Source organism: Pteropus vampyrus, unplaced genomic scaffold, assembly GCF_000151845.1.
Source record: "Pteropus vampyrus isolate Shadow unplaced genomic scaffold, Pvam_2.0 Scaffold261, whole genome shotgun sequence".
NCBI classification, from domain to species: Eukaryota; Metazoa; Chordata; class Mammalia; order Chiroptera; family Pteropodidae; genus Pteropus; species Pteropus vampyrus.
Window position 1 is genome coordinate 46,409 of NW_011889042.1, and position 24,272 is coordinate 70,680.

A 24,272-nucleotide genomic window follows, 5' to 3' on the forward strand; every position below is an offset into this window, starting at 1 on the left:
TTAAATTTAAAGTTATAAATACTGAGAAAATTAAAAGCATGTTATTTCTTCAGGCTTTTACCGCACACTACTACTTATTTCTATAGCCACCAGAGAAATCAATAGGCACATTATAGGAGTAGATAAAATAATTAGTTCAGTATTTAAAGTAAGCTGACCTTCCATGTACCTTAACTTAATGCTAATCGATTTTCTGTATCTTACATCATTGATCTAACCAAAAGTTTTAGAAGATCTTAGAACTAACTTTGCAACCTTCAACAGTTCCTTGAATTTATAAATATCATAATTCATTTTCACCCTAAAACATGGTATGTCTTTATATAAACCTTCACATACTATGAAGTTATTATATCTTATACAAACATCATAATTTATCTTGGTCCTTCTCCTTAGTATGGGTTTAGTCTCGCAATCCTAAAACAACATATATTTCGTGCTCACTCCTAGAGAAATCAAATGTTTAAATCAGTACTTAGAAATCAGACTTTTAGTGGCTGAAAATTTTTCAATACATTTCAGTCTACTAACATGCATTTAGTACATTGTACAAAGAAAAATGCAAAGATAAAAAGGACACAAGCCTTGTACTCAAGGGACTGATTTGTATCTTCTGAGGAGAAACAAAGCCATTTCCAACAGACTCCAAGGTAAAGGCAAAAAGCATCCTAACAGCTTTAACTGAAATGTAAAGTATACAGGAGTGTAAATGGAAATGTAATTAATTCAAACAGAAGAAATACAAAGAAGGCATGACAAAAGAGACAGCATTTGAGTTGGGCTTTGATGACGAATTCGAATTTCAACTGTCAAGAGCTGAAAGATGAAATGCATTCTTAAATGAAAGACTATTAGGAGTGACAGTCTATAAGGTAGTTATAAAAGTTCATGGTATAGTTATGAAATATTGACCAGTGCTCTGCAGTTGAAGCAGAGAACATATGTGAGAAGAAATGGGTATAGAAACTTAAGAACAGGAAACTAGGAGACTTTAGAGCCACGGTAAGTTTAAACTTTGTAGAAAATGAAGAATCCTCAAAGGTTTCTGAGCAGGAAAATGAAGAGCGGTGTTTTAAAAAATGTAGACAAAAAAAAGTGTTCTTAATTCTTTCCTATCATTTAACATGTACACGAATAAAGAAAACTATTACGATGAAGGCAGCAAGAAAGATGAAAGAAATATGGTTGAGTTAAGATTGATAAGCTCTAATATGAAGCTTGATAAGGAAAAGTCAAAGGTAATATCAAATTGGACAAATGGAATTGCAAACACTATTAACCAAGACAGAAAAGATAGGAGGAAGAACATATTTGCTTCTTTTACATTTAGACAGGCTGAAACAAGGAAAGATGAATATGGTTTTACATATGAGATTAAGATGTTAGAATATATATCCGAGGCATTAATTTAAGTGAATATACCCTTTGAAGGATACCCCGAGACCAGAAAACTTGATCTAGGTATCACCTACGAAGATATGAAGGATAAGTGAAGCAATGGAAATGGCTGTCATGAAGCAAAGCATGCATGTAATCCAAGAATAATGGAGCTAAAGAAATAACTAAAATTTCAAAACTAGATAGAAAAGAAGAGCAGTAATAAGAAATAACTCACATTTCAAAACTAGATAGAAAAGAAGAGCAGAAATAAGAAATAACTCACATTTCAAAACTAGATAGAAAAGAAGAGCAGTAAAGAAAACTCGAAATAAATAATTAAAAAGTAGGAAACTACAATGCTTCAAAAGCAAAAAGAGAACAGAATTTCAAGAAAACTGAACGGTCAATAGTGCTAAAATGCTACGGAGATAGTAACAGTATAATGACCCTAAGAAGAAAACATTCAGTTTAGAAATTAGGTCATTACTGCAGGTGAAACAATGCATCTACATTAATGTTTGTTTTAACAAGGCAAAGGCACTATAATTTTTGGATACTATTAAAAATCCCAAAAGTCTTCCCAATTGATAAAAACTAAACAGAAAAGATCATTTTCAAATAAAAATGGGAGTCAGATAATGGGAGTTAGATAATCTTGAAAATTATTTTGACTGATTAAATTTAAATACGTCAATAATCGTTAATAAGACACCATTTTCCAAAACAAGCAATAACAGCATTTGCATTTGCAAAGTGTGTCAGAATTTAACTTTAAGGAACTGACAGACTCTTTCCTTGACCAATCTTTAGGCCCACTCCTCTGAGCCTTCTTTTCAACTAGGCTTCTAACTTGGCCTCCATTCTGTCTTTAGCCCACTCAGCCCACTCTTGTCATCTCCCTAACCTTGATCAAGTTCGTTCCTTATACCCCATCTTTGATGAATAAGTCCTTGGCCTGCCTTTAGCAAGAATCTCCCTACCCCTAATGTCTCCTCCATTGATTCCCTCACCCTGCTCCTTGGCTATAAATCCCCAATTGTCCTTGTTACATTTAGAGTTAAGACCAATCTCTCTCCCCCATTGCACTATGCTACTGCAAAAGTTTTGAATGAAGTCTTCCTTACCATTTTAACAAATGTCAGAATAATTTTTTCTTTAATATAATTCATTAAAGGAAAACAGTCACCTCTTGGCCAATATTAAGAGGAAAATAATTCATCATGCAATCACAAATGAAAGCAAAAGTTCAGCAGAATATCCATAAGACTGACAACTTAAATATTAATATAATTTAGATAGTTTATAATAAGTATTTAAAAATTCCCTAATTTTTTTATGCAAAATAATTTAAAAACGCTTTTCTATCAAAAAGAAAGAAAAGAACACTGAAAAGAAGGTCATGTGATGATAGAGGCAGAGATTGGAATTATGCTGCCACAAGTCAAGCAAAGCCTGAGGTCACCAAAGCTGAGCGAGGCAAGAAAGGATTCTTCCCTAGGTCCTTCAGAAGGAACATGGCTCTTTGTTAATGCCTTGATTTCAGCTTTCGGAACTGTGAAAGAATAAATTCTGTTGTTTCAGTTTATAAATTTTGATCATTTATAACAGTAACCCTAGGAAACTAATACAGCTTGTTTAAGGACAATTAGAAGGCTACTGTGAAATAATGAAATTGGTCTCTGCCCCTGGTTCCTGCTAATATTTGGCCTTTGACCAAATCTTGTAGTTTCCGGAGTGATAGGAGTTTCTGACACAAAGCTCTTAAATCCCTTGGAATTTCCTGTGAAATAGGAATCTTTGTTCTAATGCCTGCGGTGACTTTTTGTGGGCTCCTGGATGGGGGCTGATCACCAGAAAGACCAAGCCATAATTAAAAACTTATAACTTTCAGGCCCACACTCCAATCTATGGGAAAGAAGCTGGAAATTGAGTTAATAATTTATCATGCCTACATGATGAAACCTTCATAAAAATCCCCAAAGTATGGGGTTCTGAGAGCTTTATGATTGATGAACATATCCACAGGCCAGAAAGGACTGGTACATCCCAACTCCACAGGACAGAAGCTCCTGGACTTGGGACCTTTCCAGATCTTGCCCTATGTATCTCTTCATCTGTATCCTTTAACATATCCTGTATCATACAATAAATCGGTAAACATAACTGTTTCCCTGAGTTTTGTGAGCGGTTCTAGCAAATTATTGAACCCAAGGAGGGGGTCATAGGAACCTCTAATTTATAGCTGGTTAGTCAGAAGCACAGGTGACAACCTGGACTTGTGATTGGCATTCAGAATGGCGGGGAGAGGAGCAGTCTTGTAAGACTGAGCCCTAAACCTGTGAGGTCTGTGTTAACCCTAGGTAGTGTCAGAACTGAACTGAATAGTAGGATACCCAGCTGGTGTCTGCGAAGCATTGGAGAATTGCTTGGTGTGGGAAGAAAACTCACACATTTAAAGTATAAAAGTATTCAGAGAATTTTCCTCTTCAGCTAAGCACTCAATGCTCCAGCATTTCATTTTATTCACACTTTAGAAGAAAAAACTAATAACAATAATTTTCTCCTTTATAGGCATATTCTCATATTACCAGGCAATTGTATTAAAAAGTGAACAGAAAACAGTGAAATGCCATTACTTACAATGTGTGACTCCAGCCAGAGTTTGATAGAAAGTGGGAGTATCACTATCATCAGTGAGGGTAACATATACACCTCCAGACAACAGCCAACGAGAGAAGGTAAAAGCGTCTTTGTTTAGAAGAAGCCAATTTCTAAACTTTTCATAGTTTACCTTTTCACCCTAAAATTAAAACAAGAAAATATAGGTTTAGTAAAATTTTAAAGTATCTTACTTGGGATCCACACAACCTGAAATCTGCAATTAGTTGACATTTATCCTTAAAGGAAGGATTATCTAAGGAACATTACAGACTCTATACTTGGAAATCAAGTTGTTTTCAAGAGTAATTGTTCTTAGAAGTCCTATTTGCATAAAATCTATATGTTAATTGTAAATTATTTCATCGATTCATTAAATCAGTGCATTGGTACTAATAAGCCACATTTTATTTGCTAAGGTATATCCTATAATAAGTAAACTGCATTTCTTTCAATATTTAATAAATCCAGTTTTTCGCTTGCCTTATCCCCCTTCTTTAGCACCTCAATCTATCATAATTAGCATATTTTAATTAAATATGTATGAAATTTAAATTTCATTGGCCAATTAAAAGCAACTATCCAAGAGTTCTCATTCAGAAGGCATCAATGAAAACATTTATTCATAAGTCAACTATAATACAAAAAGAGACAAGAAGATTTCTACTTCTTTTCTTTCTTTCCAAGTATTTGCCTTACTAAATCTCTGGAGAAAAACAGTGCCCAAGCTGAGAAAGACCATCACATGACTATGCAAGTCAATCTCTTTCTAAGACAAAAGGGCCTATATTGAGTGAGGGCCAGATCTTTTCATGGGGAAAAGGTTGAAGGGAAATACAATGAAGGATGACAGCTTTAATCCTAACAGAGATACTGAGGAATATGCAATTTTAAGCATTCCACTCTCCCCACTACAATTTCCTCTTATGAGCACACTCCTTCTTTTATCCTGACTCCACTGATTTTTGACCTCCACAGGACCTATACCAATGACCTACCCTCACAGTTGCTGAATCTTCTCAGTGATCAGAAGTCAACTCACTTGAACTTTCAGTTCATTTGACATAGTAAAACACTCCTTCCTCTTAAAACGTTTTCATCACTTGGCTTCCAGGAAATCAATCTCTTTCGATTCTCCTCACATGTTATTCCTTAGGCTCCTGTTTTCATTCCTCTTTATCTTGCCAACCTCTAAACACTGGAATATAGGACTCAGTCTTCCAATTTGTTTTCTATCTAAATTCAGTCCTACATGATCTCACCCTCATCTACAAGTTGACAAATCCTTTCTCCTGAACTCTAACTTATTATGTCAAAAAGCATAGCTGACAACTTCATTTGAATGTCTAATATGATTCTTAAGTTTAAGTATGTCCTAAACTTCTCTTGATAATGAAATCCCAAATCTCCCTCTACAGTAGTCTCAGCTAATGGCAACTCATTTACTAAATCAGGCCAAACACCTTAGTCATCTCTTCTCTTTCTGTAACAGCCCATAATCAATACAAGAAAAGATCTTGTCAACTCTACCTTCAAAATAAAGGCAGAATCTAAAATGTTCTTATCACCTCACTACTACACCATGATCTAAATGACCAGCATCTCTTACCTGGATTATGCAGATATCTCAGTTGGACTCTGTTCAGCCTGTCCTCCACATAAAAGCTAAAATTATCATGCTTTGTTTAAAAAACAAACAAACAAACAAAAAACTCATGTACTCATTTGCTCAAATCCTATAATAATTTCACTCAGGGTAAAAGTCAAAGAGCTCACACTGGGTCCTACAGGGTCATATATAATGTCCCCACCACAACCCACCCCTTCCTTCCCCCAACCTCTGTAACTTCATTTTCTGCTACTTCCTCACTTACTCCATTCCAGCTAAGCTGGCCTCTTTGTTGTTCCTTAGCCATGTCAAGCACACTCCTACCTTGGAGATTTTGTTATATTCCCCTCAAGTAAAGTGCTTAACCCAGATATATGGTTTTATCTTTCACTTCCTTTAAATTCTTTGTTCAATTGTCACTTTATCTGACAAGCCCCTCTTAACTATCCTAAACAAAATACTAACACTCGGCAACCTCCTTCTATCACCACCTATCATCCTTATTCTACTTTATTTTTCCCCATAGCACTAATTATTATCTAATATATGTACCTGCATTTGTGTCTAAATTTTAGAGAACCAGGTAGCTAACCACATTAAATTCCTATCTATAAAATGGGAATGTCTACATAAACCTTGTTAAAATGAAAAAAAGGACACATTTTTCCCACAAAATGAGCAGAGTATTAACGTATTTGACATCTCTGTGGAAAATCCAATTAATTAGTCCTGAAAAGATTACCCTTTTTTTCCGACCAGCAAATATTTATTAGAGAAAAAAAAATACCACAGACTAGTTTGTCCTGAAAAATTAAAATACTATCATAGCAACTTTCGGTCAATAAGTCAGAACCAAAAATGCAAGAGGCCAATCCTTGCACCAAATACATAGAAATGCTGAGTAAACAGAAATGCTATGTAACACAATAACCACTACCAAAAACTGCACAGCCAAGCTCAGAAGCAAGAAAGGTAAATTTCTGGGTGCTATCAACACCGAGAAAACTCAAAGCCAGAGTAGTGAAAAGCTAAAGCCAAAGAGTCCAAAGAGATATTAGAACCAGATACATGGCTGAATTACTGACCATCAATCAATGCCTATACAATTAGGAAGGTAACTAGACTAAACTGAATAAAAACTCCCTGAATAAAGCCAAGAGCAGGTGGTGGATCCATAGCGTAGTGGTTAGCACGTATGCTTTACACGCAGAAAGTGCTGGGTTCACGCCCCAGGTGGAGCTATGCACCATGCCCCGGGTGTGCCAGGCCTAGGGTGCACCCCACGAGCGGGTGGGAGGAGACGCCCCGACTTCAGAGATCCAGGTCTTAAAAGGAAAGGGCAACATCCATAGGACAAGGGTGGAAATGGGGAGAGAATTAAAGAGGAGGGGGGGACCCAAGAACAGTGAAGGACTGTCATATCTGTGAAACTAAACTGAGTCAAATAGCCAACCATAAGAAATCAAACAGCACTGAGTGCTGCAGGAAGGGATCAGAAATTTCTGAAAGTTTCACTCTCCTGTTTCTGAGACTTTTCCTGTATTAGCAGACCTCCAAAAAGAAAAAAAGAAATTTTCTCTGTTAAAGATACACATTGTCTATTGTTTAACTTATATACAATGAAAATGTATTAATTACGAAAACATAAAAATGAAAAGTTTTTAAAACCTAAATATTTCACAACGCAAATAAACTAAGTAAAATAAATAATAAAATAGGCCTTGATGGGTCATAGAGGTACCAGAATGGCTCAAGGCAAATAAGTGATATATCTATGCGTCCATGATGAAAAGCAATGGCACTACAATGTGAGCAATGCTTGGGTTACTGCAGGATCACTTGTGTGTGTTTATGTATGTGTGTGGGTGTTGGTATGAGAGTGTGGGAGTGTTTCCTTATACCATAAGTATAGACAGTTGCCTTTACAGTAGAATTGGGAACTTTTAGATTCACAAATATAGCAGTAACAACTGTCATAAACCTTTGAGTGCAACACATAGTTGAAAAATCAACTATTAAATACAAAAATGTCAAGAACATGGTATGCATAAACATCTATTCATCAGGGCTAAACTCATTATACAGCTAAGAGTCGATACTCTGTCAACAGGTAGCGGTGAACGTAAATTGTTAAATATACCTCTGAGAAACACCTCCTGAGTGTATCTGGGACTTTACCATCCACCACATGGAGCATTCTTTCCATTTCTTCCCGTATAACATAGCTCCCAGATTCGCTTGCAAAAAGACTAAAAATATCTAGGAGAAAGAAAGAATAAATTAATTTTATCATAGAGTAAATATGTCTTCATGAAAGTAGGGAGGGAAAAGTAACAATTATTGAATGATTACTAGTGACAATTTAAATATACAATTTAATTTATAAATATACAATTTAATTTATTCCTAAAAAAAAGACCAGCAATACAAATTAGAACAGCAATGTGACATCTTTTCAAACACAACCAAATTTGCAAAAATGTTTAGATGTAACATGACAAAGTGTAACAAAAAGTTGAAAAAAAACAGAAATCCTTTACACCGTTAATGAGAATATGAATTATTGCAACCACTTTGGAGAACAATTCGCCAAAATTTAGTGAAGGTAAAAACGCATGCTAGAAATTCAAGTTCTAGGCAGCTCTACTTCTACTCTTGAGAAACTCTCATACATGTGCATGTCTATATACAAGAATGTTCACTGGGGTAGTGTTTTTAACAGCAAAATTTAGGGGGGCAGGGTGAGTCTATCAACAAGCAAATAGGCAAACTGAGACACACACACACACACACACGCATACGCACACAATGAAATACTATATAGCAGTCAGAATAAAGGAATTGTTTCAAGATAAATACCAAAGTAAAAGCAAATTGCAAAATAGCGTACTATTTATTAAAGATATTTAAAATCTGCAAACCAGGTAAAAACATGTTTAGGATATATAAAAATGTCATAAATGTATAAATACCTGTATAAAGAATGAAAGATCACTAAAGCCATGAGAATAATATCTCTGTGAAGGGAAGAACGGGGATGGGACCATGGAAAAATACAAAGAGAGAGCCTCATCTTGGCTGTAATATTTTATTTCTTTAAAAACAAAAACAAAAACAAGATCTAGGACAAATATATGCTACGAAATAATAAGGGTTAGTGGAGGTAAATATTTTATATATGTTTGAAATACTGCTGTTATGGGTTGAACTGCATTCCCCAATATGATATGTTGAAATCTTAATCTCCAGGTACTTGTGAATGTGACTTTATTTGGAAATATAGAAGGAAAGACAAAAGAGACATTCCATCCTTCTGAAGACTCAGCAGGTTCCCCTGCCTATCCTTCCACAACCTGTTGCTGATTCCCTTAGGGAGAGTATATATTACTGGAGTGCTTTGACCATCTGTTATGGGTTGAACTGTGTTCTCCTAAAAGATGTTAAAGTACTGACTCCAATACCTGTGGAATGTGACATTTGGAATGGGGTATTTGTGGATGCAATCAATTTAAGATGAGGTCATTAGGATGGGCCCTAATCCAATATGACAGATTATAAGAAGAAAGGAAAGACACAGTCCGAAGAAAGCCATGTGATGAGATAGGCAAACTGCAGCTATAAATCAAGAAACAGCAGGATTTATGACTACCGCCAGAAGTTCAGAAAAAGGAAGGATTCTTCCTTACAGGTTTCAGAGGAGCAAGGCCCTACTAACATCTTAATTTTGAACTTCTAGCCTCCGTAATTGTGAGATAATAAACTTCTGTTGTTTTAAGCCATCCAGTTCATGGTACTTCTGTTACACCGCCTCTAAGAAACTAATAAAATTATACAATAAAAATGAAATTTTAATAATATGTTTGTGTTTATGACCCCCAAAACTGTTATTTTTAATTAATGGCTGCCTGGAGCCAGAGTATATGTTTGGTGGTAGAAGGATGCTATTGAAAAAACTAGGGTCACAGGTAAATTCTAATACATAAAATTGAATTTATGGATATGTTCATTATCTTGATTGTGATAATGTGAGTATATAAATGTCTCAAAACATATAAAAATGTACGCTTTATATATGTGCATTTTATTGAATGTAAATTATACCTCAATAAAACTATAAAAAAGGAAATGAATATGTATCCCAGGAAACAGAGATAGACAGTGATCAACTATGGTTATTGTCCCTTTCACATTCAGGAGATAAATGATGCCCTCTCACTGTAATATTTGCCTGCTTATGGGATTTAAAGGTCATGGATAAGGTACCATCCTCTTTTGGGTTTAGATGATTCATCTAATAAAACTGCCAAACAGTTTTCCCAAGGGCTGTACTATTTTCTACTCCCAACAACAATGTATGAGGACTGCAAGTTTCCCACATCCTCACCAACACTAATTATCTTTCTTTCTTATTTTAGCTATCCAGTAGGTGTGAAGTGGTTTCTCACTGTAATTTTAATTTACGTTTCTCTAATAACTAATTATGTTGAACATTTTTTCAAGTGCTCATTGGCCACTTGTACATTCTTCTTTGGAGAAATGTCAATTCAAATCCTTTGCCTGACATCAGAATTTTGAGGTGTATCATTCTGCAAACAGATGTAGCATTATCATTTTGAAATAATAAAAAGTACTTACATTTTGCTTTCTCTTCATCTTTGCCTCTTGTAAGAAGAACAAGTCCAACTATTAAATTATTGAAGTGCAGTCCTTTTGATGTTCCACCAAAAGAACAGTAAATCACCTGGAAGAAAATGATAAAGCCTATCTTAAATGTTTTAGTTGTTAAGGAATTTGAAGCAGATAACCCCTTTAACAAATCTTATCTCCATCTCTAAACAAGGTGCTGGTGAACTTCAGTGAAATTGATGTTAAGTTTCTCCCTCTTCCTCTTTTACACCTTACTGCATGGGCCAAGAATATATTGTACCCATTCTAAGGCACATATATCACTGGCTCACACACTGCATATTTACTCTTTCTCTCTGGAGTCCTTAGCAAGCTCCAAGAAGATAAAGGTCTCCCACTTCAATAGCCCCAATAATGTGATAAGGATTTTGTGCGATTATAGAACTTTCTTCAATCTCTTCATAAACTATACTAAACTATACTTTCAAATCAAAACTAGCATTTTGATTTGAAAGACTGACATTTTCTAACTGACTGTTCAGAAATACAATGGCAATCACATTCCAATATATAAATGTATAAAATTAACATGTTTTACATCTTAAATTTATACTGTTAAATATCAAATATAGTCAATCGAAAAGGTTAAAAAATACAAACAGACCGCAAAAGGCACTTTTCATACTCTTAGCAATGGGTATTATAGTAATCAGAAATAAAGAAAAGTTATGCATAAGAAAGAGACAGCTAGAGCAACTACATAATTCATTCACTCACCAATTCTTTACTGAGTGTCTAGTGTATTATCATGATGTAACGAGAAATATATATTTGGTCTTCCTCCAGGTTCCTGACACAAGAGCTTCTACAACCCTTGGAATTTCTTGAGTGCAAAGAGCATCTTTTGTTATTTATAATAATCCCCTTTCAACCATAACTGAGTTTATGCTAATGAGGTGATTCTTGATGGGCTCTTCACAAAGCTTCAAAATGGAGCTGGTAATCAGAGGAACTAACGATGTGATTAGAGAGTTGGAACTTGGGGTGGAATTTTCAGCCCTACTCCCCAATCTCTGGGAAGGGGACAGGGCTGGAGATCGAGCTGATCACCAATGGCTAATGATTTAATCAATCTAGCCTACCTAATAGAACTTTCATTAAAAAATCCCAAAACTGCAGGTTTTGGAGATGTTCTGGGTTGGTTAATGCATCAAAGTGCTGGAAAGGTGGAGCACCCAGAGAGGAAGTTCTGTACACTATTCCCTTCCTACCTCCACTTCCACCCCTAATACCTTGCCCAACGCATCTCTTTCCATTTGGCTGCTCCTAAGTTGTTCCCTTTATAAGGAACTCATAATAGTAATTAAAGTGCCTTCCTGAGTTCCCTGAGCCATTCTAACAAATTATCAAACCCAAAGAGGGGGTCCTAGGAACCTCTGATTTATAGCCAGTTGCTCAAATGTATGGGAGGTCCAGGACCTGTGACTGGCAGTTGGGGGCAGACCTGTAGAGTCTGCACTAACCCAGGGTAGGTAATATCAGAATTGAATTGAAGGACACCCAGGCAGTATCCAAAAGGTTTGAGAATTGGTTAACTGGGGACACATGGACACACACACACACACACACACACACACACACACACACACACACACACATTTGGTGTCAGAAGTGGTATGTTGGGAAAAAATGAAACAAAAACCCAGATCCAGCATAGTATCTGCCATGTAGAATTTTTGTCAATAAAATGCATGATTGAAGAATAATTCAGAAATAAAATTTAGTCAATGTGAAAAATAACATATATTCATTAAATGATATTTATAAATATATTTAATAATACTCTGACAGCTGATACCAAAAACTGTATATCTCTAGTGCCACTGATAGAAAAACCTAGCAAAAACTAGCCTAGGGAGATGCCGCGAGATCAGAATATAAAAAAAAAAATAAAATAAAAAAGGACATAACAAATACTCTTTGTGGAATAACTATTATTAGCTGGCCCTTCCATAAACTGGAGGAAGGTAACAGAACAAAAACTCTGTATCCCTGTGGGAGAAGTAGGAAAACATCATAGCCCCAGACCTTTAGAGATCCCCTACCAGTGGGAGGAGAGGCAGAACCACTGAGAAAGTCTCACCCTCAAGATCAAGGACACAATGCCTGCCTAAAACTGAGACAAAAATTGGACAACAGAGACTGTCCCAACCCTAGCATCCCTCACCCACCTATATCATTGTGTTAGCAAACAAAGAATAAGTAACAGTCTACTGCTCAGGGAGAGATCCTCTCTAAGCTCAGTAACAAAGAGAAATTAAGATCAAAAGTTGAAGGTAGAGCAGATTTTAGAAAAATCTTTTAGCAAACAAGCCCCGATCCTAATAAAGGTAACCTTAGACTAGAATTTAAAGCACATAGTGAACTGTGGGTAGCCACAGTAACACAAAATAGAGCTCAACTACAGACTAGACTGACTCAACTACTCACGCCAGACATAAATACCATTTAGCTAAGTACCTACTGTCCTATACGAAACATCCATCTTTCGACCACAAAGTATAAGTCACAAAAGGAAGCAAAGGAAAAAACCCCAACAGAGGAAAACATGGGAAGAGAGTTCAATAAAGCTTTGGAATGGCTCAATAGTAAACTCAACAGAACTGAGTAAGAGATTATCCAAAATGAAACACAAAGGGAAAAAAATGTGGGGGTCAGAGGGAACAAAACAAAATCCAAGAGTTGTAAAACAATATTAACTAATTTAATATACATGTAACTGAAATCCTAGATGTAAAAGAGAATGGGGCAGAAGAAATATCTGAAGAAATAACTACTGAGAATTTTCTAAAACTATTAAAGACACAAAACCACAGATAGAGTATGGCCATGCCACCTCAAACAAGCCAGATCCCTTCTGATCTCAGAAGCTAAGCAGGGTCAGGCCTGGTTAGTACTTGGATGGGAGACCGCCTAGGAAGACCAGGTGCTGTAGGCATGAAAAATAGAAAATAAGGGATTGTAAGCTGACAAGGTCCTTGCAATCTGTGAGGTCAACCAAGGGTTGCCTTGCCTAAAAAAAAAATAAAATAAACTTAACATAAATAAATAAATAGACAGATAGATAGATAGATAAATAAATAAATAAAGAATGAATGAATGAATGAATGAATGAATAAAACCGCAGATAGAAGTTGTTCAGAGAATAGGCAGGATAAATAACATCTTTAACCCCTAAAACACAACTAGACAAATCATATTCAAACCACTCAAAACCAAAGATAAAAAGAAAATTTTTAAGGCAGAGGAAAAGGACATTATATTGAGAAAAATACTTCTCATCAAAAACTAGATAATCCAGAAGACAGTGGAGTGACATGTTTAAAGCACCAAAGGAAAAAAACTGTGAATCCTATACATAGCAAAACATCTTTCAAAAAGAAAGGAAAAATAGATTTTTTCAGGAAAATAAAAACAGAAAAGTCATTACCAGCAAACCAAAACTCAAGAAAAGGAGAGGGGCGGCGAAAAGTACTTAAGGCTAAAGGAAATATACCAAATAGATACGTGTACCTTCACAAAGAAATAAGGGTAGGAAATGGCATCATAGAGAGGTAAATATAAAATGTAGTTGTTTTCTTATTTTTCATTGCTCTAAAAGATAACTAAATAATAGTAAAAATTTAATGTATTTATAGCATATGTAAATATAAAACACATGACAATAGCACAGAAATGAGAGGAAAGAATTGGAAGTATACTGTTGTATACTACATGTAAAATGGTATATTATACCATGTACCTCAATCTGTATATTGCCAGTCAGCAAGAAATTTAATCACAGCATTAATGTTTAACCAAACATTAATTCCATTAATAATATTATTTTTATGGTAATAAAAATAATATTTAAATGCTAATTATGTGGCATATAACTGTTGTATTAAGTGCTTTACCAATAGTAAGCCTCAAGATGATTCTATGAGGAAGGTTTACTGGTGTCTCCATCTTATGGTTAGGGAAAACTAAAGCCCAAGGAGATTAAGTAACTTGTCCAAAGTCATAGATCAACAAAGTAGCCGAGCCAAGATTCAAACTTAAGCAAGAAACATTCCTAAAGCTGAATTCTTAACCATATCAAAGTTCTATAGTATAATTATATACATTCGCTAGTATTATATAAAATAAAAGACATCATTAGCAAGATGTACATCATTTTGGTGAAATCTATTGAAGATTAAACTAAGAAATTTCAAATGATCACAAGCTCAATCTATAAACACTATGTCTTTGGCATCCCTTATCCCCCACTTAATAAATGCAGTCAAGTCTCTTTCGTTTTAACCAATTCACTGACTTTAATACAAAGAAACTAAAGTAGTAAGGGTAAAATTAACCAAGAAATTTTGAATAAGATATAACCTTCAGTTTTGCAAATATCTGTAAAATGTAGAAGATTCTGTTCTGAATATATGTGGTTAGAATGCCAGAATATATTGGTACCTCACTCCCAAAATACAATAGCAATAACCTTCCTAACCCACCAATTTCAAAAGTTAATTTGATAGATTAAGAAAGGAAGCCCAGGAAAATTACACTTCTTCAATTCTAAGAAGTATTTTCAACTTTTTATTAGTGTTCCAGAAATCATTAGATGTAACACATCTAATGTGTAATATCTTTTTTCACCCCAAAAAAAGTTATTTTTAAATCAATGGTCACCTTACCAGTGACAATGCTTTAATATTTATGAAAAATTAAGTGCCATGCTCATTACTTCTCAGCTTTCTTTTAGGATTGAGAGGGGGTGTCCACAGGATAGCAAGGATATTGTGAAGCTACTTTTTTAAAAAGCACATAAGTGTTAACTATTATTATAATCTGTTTAAGATATTTATTTAAATATCCCTCTAGTAATTTTCTGTTGCTATTAAAAAATAAAGCAGAATAAAAACCATATTTTCTTAAACATGTCGTAGCCATGAATATCCAGAGTGAGACTTGGCATATTGTTTTACTAATGTATAAAACTGATGCTTGTGGTAATGCTCTCACTAGCCTCCAGACAATGGTACCATCCCAGTAAATAATAGAATTAGTTTAAGAGAGGAAAATTAACCTGCATTTTAAATGAGAAAGACTTACATTATGGTATAACAAGAAAATTAAAAGGTTTTAAAAAAAAGGCAGATGTGTACAGGTTTCCAGAATTAAGGAAAGGTTGTGACAGTATCAACTGCTGCTCTATGGCTCCGGTCCTTCTCCTTCCACTGCCTTTTGAATATAAGATAAAAGGATATTCCACCATTCCTTGGAAAGTAGTAAGTGGTGCATACCGTTTCATATCATGGTTTTTAGAGTCAGAGAGAGTGCATTTGAAGCCGGGCTTTACTAATTTACCAGATATGTGACCTTGGGCAAATCACTTAACTTCTTGAGCCTTAATTCCATCATATTACATGTAAGTAAAGGCAATGTGTCACATGTCCTCTCATTCCAGGACCCAAACTGAAGAGCAGCCCCTGTGTGGGAAATGCTTTTCTCAGAGCAGAAGGTAGAAACCAGAGCCTGACTCCACTTTATTAATTAGTAAGAATTAATTCAGCATCAATGAGCTCATGACTTTTGTACTGGAAAACATTTTTTCCGAGTAAACTCTACTACACATTTTAAAATGCTTGACTAATTATCAACAAAACCAAATTAATGTTTTAAATTATCATTTCATTTTATATAACTTTCATGAGAATCAATACTTTCTACTTAAATTTTTAATGATTTGGTTCAATTCGTTTTACTCAATGTCAAAATATTTCTGTGCACTTCTGTGAAGATGTTCTCTCTAACAAATCCAATTTCTCACATCAAATTTACCAGATCTAAATTTGTTAATAAAGAATTCATTTTTCTGGAAATGTCTATACAACTCTTACTCCGTGCTAAAAAAAACAATTATACAGTTTATTCTTAATGTGACATGTAAATATTTTATTATGTATCTCTACAAGATACTTTTTAAAATTAACCATAATATCATCATTACACTAAAAAAAATATACAAAAAAACTGTTTCCCCAATATTCCTATGTTAAAACCCAATGTGAGGTGATTAGGACACGAAGGCAGAGCCCTCATGAATGGTATTAATGCCCTTTTAATTGAAAGAGGCATCAAAGTTCCCATGCCCCTTTTGCCATGTGATGACAGAGTGAAAAGATGAACCAGGAAGCCCCGCGGGCCCTCACCTAATACTGAATCTGCAAACACCTTAATTTTGGACTTCCCAATCTCCAGAACTGTAAGAAATAAATTTCTGTTGTTCATAAGCCACCTAGAATATGGTATTCTGTTGTAGTAGCCCAAGCAGACTGAAACAAAATCTTTAAAAAATCCCTTAGTATCAACAAATAGCTAGTTAGTATTCAAATTTCCTCAATTCTTATAATTCTTTTCAATTTGTTCAATCAGGTTCGAAAATATATTTTAGTCTATGGCCATGCTACCCTGAACAAGCCCGATCCCATCTGATCTTGGAAGCTAAGCAGGGTCAGACCTGGTTAATAGCTGGATGGGAGACCACCTAGGAAGACCGGGTGCTGTAGGTGCAAAATAGAAAATAAGGGATTGTAAACTGACAAGGTCCTTGCAATCTGTGAGGTCAACCAAGGGTTTCATTGCCTAAAAAAAAAATTTAATTGCTTGCTAATCTCCTAAATCTCTTATTCTGTAGGTTTTCTTTCTTTCTTCTTCCCAACTTCTTTCACTTTTTCCCTAGCAATTTATTTGCTGAAGAAACCAAGATGTTTGTCCTGTAGAGTTTTCCAAAGTCTGTGTTTTGATGATTGCATCTTCTGTCCTCTGTATTTCCTGTGAAGTGGTAGTTGTTAGATCCAGAGAACTGATCAAATTTACACTATACTTTCTGGCAAGAACCATCTCCCAGTTGGTACTATTATGTTTCCATCAGGAAGCACATAATGACTGCTTATCTCTCTTTTTGTGATATTAGTAGCCATCACCGCTTAGATTCACAAATTCATTAAAGGTTAAAAAAACATTGGCAGTTATAATTCTACCATTCTTTTGTTTATTGCCTGGATTACTTCTGTGAAGAGAAAATTCCCCTAATCGCCTATTTATTTGGTTACCCTGAAGTATACTTTCTTTGTACAGAACAGCCAGAATAAATGCTTGGCCCTTTTCTTTCATTAATCGGTTTTTTAAATAATGAGTTGGTTTCCCATCATCTTTCAAAGGTATCTGTGCAAAAAAAATATATAGATAAAAGACCCGAGACTGCTATCCTTAGGTATGCTTACAAGTTTAGCTCTTGACTAACATCTGTGAACCTGGATTTCAGGAAGGTTTCCACCATTCGCTAAGTGTTAAATGTGGCTACCTACCTAAACTTTTGCATAAACAATATGGTTTAAGCTCAACACCTGCTTTCCCTTTGGAAGTTTGGAATTTTGGTAAGTGGTAGGTAGAGGGTACCTATATGACCGACCCTAATAAAAACTCTAGGCTCTAAGTCTCTCTAAAGAGCTTCTCTGGTAGACAACATTTCACACCTATTGTCACAATTTTTTGCTAGAGGAATTAAGTGCATCGTGTGTGACTCCACTGGAAGAAAACTCTTGAAAGCTTGAAACTGGTTTCCTCCAGACTTTGCCCACATGCCTTTTCTTTTTGCTGATTTTGCTTTGTATCCTTTTGCTGTAATAAATCACAGCCATGAGTATGACTGTATCTTGAGTCCTGTGAGTTCTACTGAATCATGAACTGGGGGTGGTCTTGGAAATCTGACAGTTTCCAAAGGGGGTATTTAGAAATAATAATATCATACTTGAGGAGAGAAAAAATGGTGTAGATGATAAGAGGCTCTGTTCATCTCTCTGGTGACCAAATCAAAGTTGTGACAGAAACAAGGAGCAGCAGCAAGGAAAAATCACCTGGGATCTAGATGAATAAGCCATACAACTATGAAGAAATCCAAGAAATCGCCCTGCAACGGCAGAAGGTAGGATGGGGTGAGGACGCAGGGCTGCCCGGTCTCAAGCGGCTGAGTGAAACTGAGGCTGCGGCAGAGGCGGCGGCAGAGGCAGCGGCAGAGGCGGCAGCAGACGCCTCTTAAAGGGGCCGGGACCGCGAGCGGATTTTCGCGGTGACAGACCTGCCCACTCTGAGCACCAGTGACTGTTCAGCTGCATGCAGCAGGCAAGAGGGACCTACAAGGAGATACTGTCGGAGTGAGGGCCGAAGTGAGACTCGCTCTGTACAGAACTGCCGGCGATATCCAGTGTTCCCTGTTGAGTCCTCCTCCATACCAGTGCGCCAGACATAGTGCCACCATAGCTGTGACATCATCAAAATGGATAACAGGATTCCCTGAAACGCTGCCTCCCCCGACCCATATCCAGATATATATTCAGCGAGTCAGGTGCTCCTAGCTGAGCAGCGCCTAGACTCACACTGGAGGCAGCTGGCCTTTGGTTTCTGGTGTGGCCATTTGAGGCAACTATAAGCACAGCATCTGTGAATTGCTTGCTGAATCTTAGCAGGTGGCCCTGGAGGAGCAGCGGCTTGAGCTAAATTTGGCCTGCACCTGAACCCCTTTCAGGACTGTGCCACTGAACACCTACTTCACAAATCCATACTAATAATACCGGGAGACTTAGGAGCTTTGCTTAGTACATAGAAATAGACACGGAAAGGCAGCCAAAATGGAAAGACAAAGAAATAAAATCACATGAGAGAACAGAACAGAGATCCAGATATAATGGAGTCAAATAATCTAACAGATGCAGAGTTCAAAACACTGGTTATCAAGATGCTCAATGAACTTTTGGAAAGTATAGATAAATTCAGTGAGAACTTTAACAAAGAGGTAAAAAGCATAAAAATAGAAATGGAGATTATAAAAGAGAACCAGTCTGAAATGAAGAACACATTATCTGAGATGAGTAATATATTTAATGGAATAAATAAAGTGAATAAAGAAGAGGATCACATGCCCTATCTAGAGGACAGGAAAGCCAATCAGGACACTCAAACAGAATGGCAAGAAAAAAGATGCCAAGACTATAAAGATGATTTAAGGAGGATATAGGACACTATTAAGGCTCCAAATATTCATCTGATCGGCGTAAGTGAAGAAAATCAAGATGTTGAACAGCTGTTTGAAGAAATAATGATGGAAAACTTCCCTAACCTGGTGAAGGAAATGAACATAAAACCCCAGGAAGTTCAGAGGATTCCAAAATCAGGGATCCAAAGAGGCCCACACCAAGACACATCATAATTAAAATGCCAAAGGTTAAATACAAAGAAAGAATTTTAAAAGCAGCTAGAGAAAAACAAATAATTACATATAAGGGAACACCCATACGACTGGCAGCTGATTTCTCAAGAGAGACTATGCAGGACAGAAGAGCTTGGCAAAAGATATTCGACAGGATGAAGACCCAGGATATACAACCAAGAATAATTTATCCAGCAAAGCTATCATTTAGAGTTGAAGGACAGATAAAGAGCTTCCCAGACAAAAATAAGCTAAAGGAATTTATCACCACCAAGCCAGTATTACAGGAAATGTTGGAGGGACTTGTTTAGGAAGAAAAAACATGTATCAAAAATCATGAATAAAGAATGGTAATAACTACATTCCTATCAATAAGTACCTTAAATGGAAAAGAATTAAGTGCCCCAATCAAGGGATGGAGAGGCTGAAAGGATAAGAAAACAAGACCCCTACATATGAAAAGGAAGGGAATGCAAAAAGATATTGCTGTGATGAACCTAGAAGGTATTTAAGTCAGACAGAGAAAGATAAACACTATATGATTTCACTTATATGCAGAATTTAAGGAATAAAAAGAACAAACTAATCAAGAACAGATTCGCAAATATAGTGGACAATCTGGTGACGGACAGAGGGGAGGGGGTTTGGAAGGCTAGGAGAATGGGGTGAAGGGCTAAAGATGTACAAATTAGTAGCTGATGGATGGTTCCAGGGATGGGGAGCACGGCATAGGGAATGCAGTCAGCATTAATACATTGGCTAAGTGGAGGGTCAGAGGAGGGAAGGAGTGATTGGGGGGACAGTTTTATGAACTATATAAATATCTAACCAATGTACTGTATACTTGAAACTAATTAAAATTTTAAAAATATACTTGATATGTTTTAATTTCCTTACAATTATCCTTATTGATGACCAAATGTTCCCATGTTTGCCCATTCTTTTGAAGAGGGAAACTGTTCAAATTGGCTCCTGCGTCCTTTTAATATGACTCTAAGTAGTGTTTGACATGTTTTTTATTTTCTGGTATGACAGCATGTTCCTGGTGCCTTTAAGTGGGAAATGATGCAATCACAATTAGGTGCTAGAGTGCTTATCACTTGCATATTAGTAATTATTTTTCAGAATTTTCAGAGTACAGTGCTAGGAACTAAAATACATCATGAGTTTATACTGATACTCCCATATACATACAATCTTTTCCATCTCATCTCCAAGTTCATCATTACATTTTGACATGGAATAAATATTTCTATGTGAACAATGTTTCACAATGTTCCGCTCTAGATGGCATCAGTGAACTAAAATAATGGGAGGCAGAATAATGAGCATATAATTCTGATTATAACTTCAAAAGGGAAATTCCAAGTATAAAAAATGAAAATATTGGGTCTAGATGTTCATAAAAGAGACTTCTGATGCTCTTACAAATATAATTCTCCTTTCTTAGGGGGCATAAGTCAAGAAGATATTTCCTCATGCTCCTTACAATTGAATAGGGCTGTATTACTACTTTTGGCCAAAAGGTTGTGGAAAAAAAATGACATGCACCACTTCTGGGCCAAGTATCTAATTGCAGGCAAGAGCCCTCTCTCTAGCATGTCCTCTACTTCGATAATTTATAGAAGCTTTTTCCAATATGTAAAAGTGCTATAAGAATTGATGCTGCCTGAAAAGCTGAACCATGGAGAGTCACCTAACTCCACCAACAGAATTTTTATGAGTGAAAAATAACATTTGTTATCTCAAGCCATTATTTTGGAAAGAACATCTATTTAAAAAGCATAATATAATCTATATTAACTGACATAGAGTTAAAAAATAAAAGGGTACAGAAGTTAAAAGTCAAAAAATATATCTTTCCTAAAGAACCTGAGGCATACTAACCTGTATGCCTAAAAATTACCTTTAGGTACTTAATGAAATATATAACATAAATACACAAAATGAGTCACAATGTATGTTGATGAGGTTCAAAGAATTAATTCAAGTACACCATAAGACCCAATGTGTATAAACTATGAAAACACTAAGCATGCGTTTACATAAAACATACTCATAAAATTTCAAATATCACTATTTACATGCAAACTCTGATTATATATATATATATATATATATATATATACATATACACGCACATTGAAAAGATTTTTCCTTTTACAGAAAAAAAGGATCTTTGTTTACATTACTATCTCTGAAGAGTCTATTACAACAAAATGTTTTTTAAATGCATTTCATCATACTAGTCATATTTTTTCTTTTCTGTTCTATAGAAATAGCATAAGCTAGAATCACATCCTGCTCCAGAAAATAATAAAGAGCCCCATGAAATTCTGAATAAGATACAAATGCATAGTACAAATTCCACAAGCAAAGAACAAACACCAAGAAAACAATTACTAGGGACTGGAAACCTGAACAGCACCCAGGGTTCACATGGAGCTGGCTACTCAGAAGAGAGACCTCATTTAACAACTGGTGTATTTAGTAAAGAATCCAGAAGAGTTAATCCTGCGTGTTAGGGCTAAACTGGATTTACAGTAAAGGCCACTCAAAATCCAACATAACAAAACTTTAAAACAAGCCTCAGAAAGATTAAATTAATCTGCAACTAATTTAACTGTGCACTGGAATACAATGAAGAATAAAAAATTCAGGTACTTAAGATATAAGGTTTAAAATGTCCAGCAGACATAAATAATTACTAGATGTAAAAAGAGGAAGATGTAACCAACCACCAGAAAAAAATCAGGCAAAAGAATGAGAGATGATAGAAATTTGTATACGAGATATTAAAAATAGCGATTATAAATATGCTTAAGGATTTAAATTAAAATATGAACATGGAAATGGAAACTACATTTAAAAAGAAACATACAGAACTTTTAAAATGAAACATACAGAACTTATAAAAAATATAATAACTGAAATAAAAAGATTACTATAGAGCCTTAACAGCATATGTAATATTGGTAAATGAAAGATCAGTGAACTTGAGATAGGGCAATAGTAACTATTCAAACTGTAGTACAGTGAGAAAAAAAGCCAAATATGGGAAGTTTGTGGAATGGGGAGAAATAGAAAATAAATAAAAAGAAAACAATCAGATGTAAAAAAATCTGTAATGTGAAAAATCAATTATTTTACATGCATGTAACTGGAGGCCAAGAAAAATGAAGGATGGAAAACATATTTGAAGGGTAGTGGCTATCTCTCAAGTCTGATGATAAACCCACAGATTCAAGATGCTCAAAGAACCTCAAACAAGATAAACATAGAAAAGCAAACTCAGCCATATCATAAATTCCTGAAAAACAATGATAGAGACAATCTTGACATCACTGAAGAAAAAAAAACACATTTTATGGCAAAACAAAAATAAAAATTATCATTGACTTCTAATCAGAAACAATGCAAGCCAAAGAATAAAAGAAATACATTTAAAGTGCTGAAAGGAAGAAATAAAAAAACAAGTCTAGGATTCTGTAACCAACAACAAAAAGAAATACAATCCAATTAAAAATGGACAAATGAAAAAAAAAAAACTGAGAGATTACATAAACCAGGAAAAAAATGGGAAAATTACTTTAATAGACAATTCTCCAAAGATATATAAATGACCAATAAGCACATGAAAAAAAGTTCAACACCACAATGAGGTACAACTTCACAGCTACTAGTATGGCTACTAAAAACATGGAAAATAACAAGTGCTGGTAAGAATTTGGTGAATTGGAACCTTCATACATTGCTGGTGGAAATGTAAAAGGGTGCAGCCACTGGGGAAAAAAGCTTGACAGGTCTTCAGAATGGTAAACATAAAATTACCATATGACCCAGCAATTCCATTCCAAGGTATACACCCAAAAGAATGGAAAACTGGTATTCAAACAGATGCTTGTACGCCAATGTTCAATGCAGTATTATTTACCACAGGCAAAAGGTGGAAACAACCCAACACATGAATGGATAAAACATGGTTTTAAACACACAATGGGATATTTTTCAGCTATAAAATGAAATGAAGTTCTGATATGTGCTACAACATAGATGAACATTGAAAACATTATGCCAAGTGCCGGACATAAAAGAACAAATATTGTATGATTCCAATTATATAATCTAGAACAGGCAAATTAATACAGGCAGTAAGTAGATTAGAAGTTAACTGGAGCTGAGTGGAAGCAAAAGGGGAAGTTATTTTTTAATGGGTACAGAGTTTCTGTTTGAAGTGATGAAAAATTTTGGAAATAGTGGTGATGACTAGACAACATGGTGAATGAAATTAATGCCACTGACACGTATATTTAAAAATGGCTAAACTGGTAAACTTTGTTATAAATATTTTATAATTAAAAAATATGAAAAACAAACAAACATGAGAGAACTTCTACAAACTTAGAACCTGTCTGTCACCATCAACTAATAAACACTTGATTACACTTGACTGTTCAAAATAATGCTCTCCATGTTTAGAAAATACACTTTTTAGAAAATAGATAACTAGTCCCTAGAAACTAGAAAGCAGCTTTGAATTTTGTTTCTCACTTTAGAAAACCTGTCTTATTTCAACCCAAAAGCTTAAAATAACCTCTCTGAAAACACCAATTTTATAAAAATAATTATTTTATATCAGGGGAAAAGAACACTGCAGAAATGGTATAGAGGGTTTCAAATGTGTAAGTAATGCTTTAT

The 24,272-nt window shown here is 35.3% G+C and overlaps 1 protein-coding gene and 2 pseudogenes across 1 annotated transcript in view; 2 read left to right on the forward strand and 1 right to left on the reverse strand.

Annotated features, from left to right (window-relative positions):
* Positions 1 to 24,272, reverse strand: part of LOC105302144 (ubiquitin carboxyl-terminal hydrolase 32-like) — a 117,982-nt gene that overhangs the window by 26,714 nt on the left and 66,996 nt on the right. Inside the window, exons 3-5 of the mRNA XM_023520380.1 lie at positions 10,283 to 10,388; positions 7,788 to 7,906; positions 4,021 to 4,180 (exon numbers count right to left, since the gene is read on the reverse strand). Of these exons, the coding sequence (XP_023376148.1) occupies positions 4,021 to 4,180; positions 7,788 to 7,906; positions 10,283 to 10,388 (385 nt within the window). The remainder of the gene's footprint in view (positions 1 to 4,020; positions 4,181 to 7,787; positions 7,907 to 10,282; positions 10,389 to 24,272) is intronic.
* Positions 13,153 to 13,271, forward strand: LOC111729443 (annotated as a pseudogene).
* Positions 16,760 to 16,878, forward strand: LOC111729426 (annotated as a pseudogene).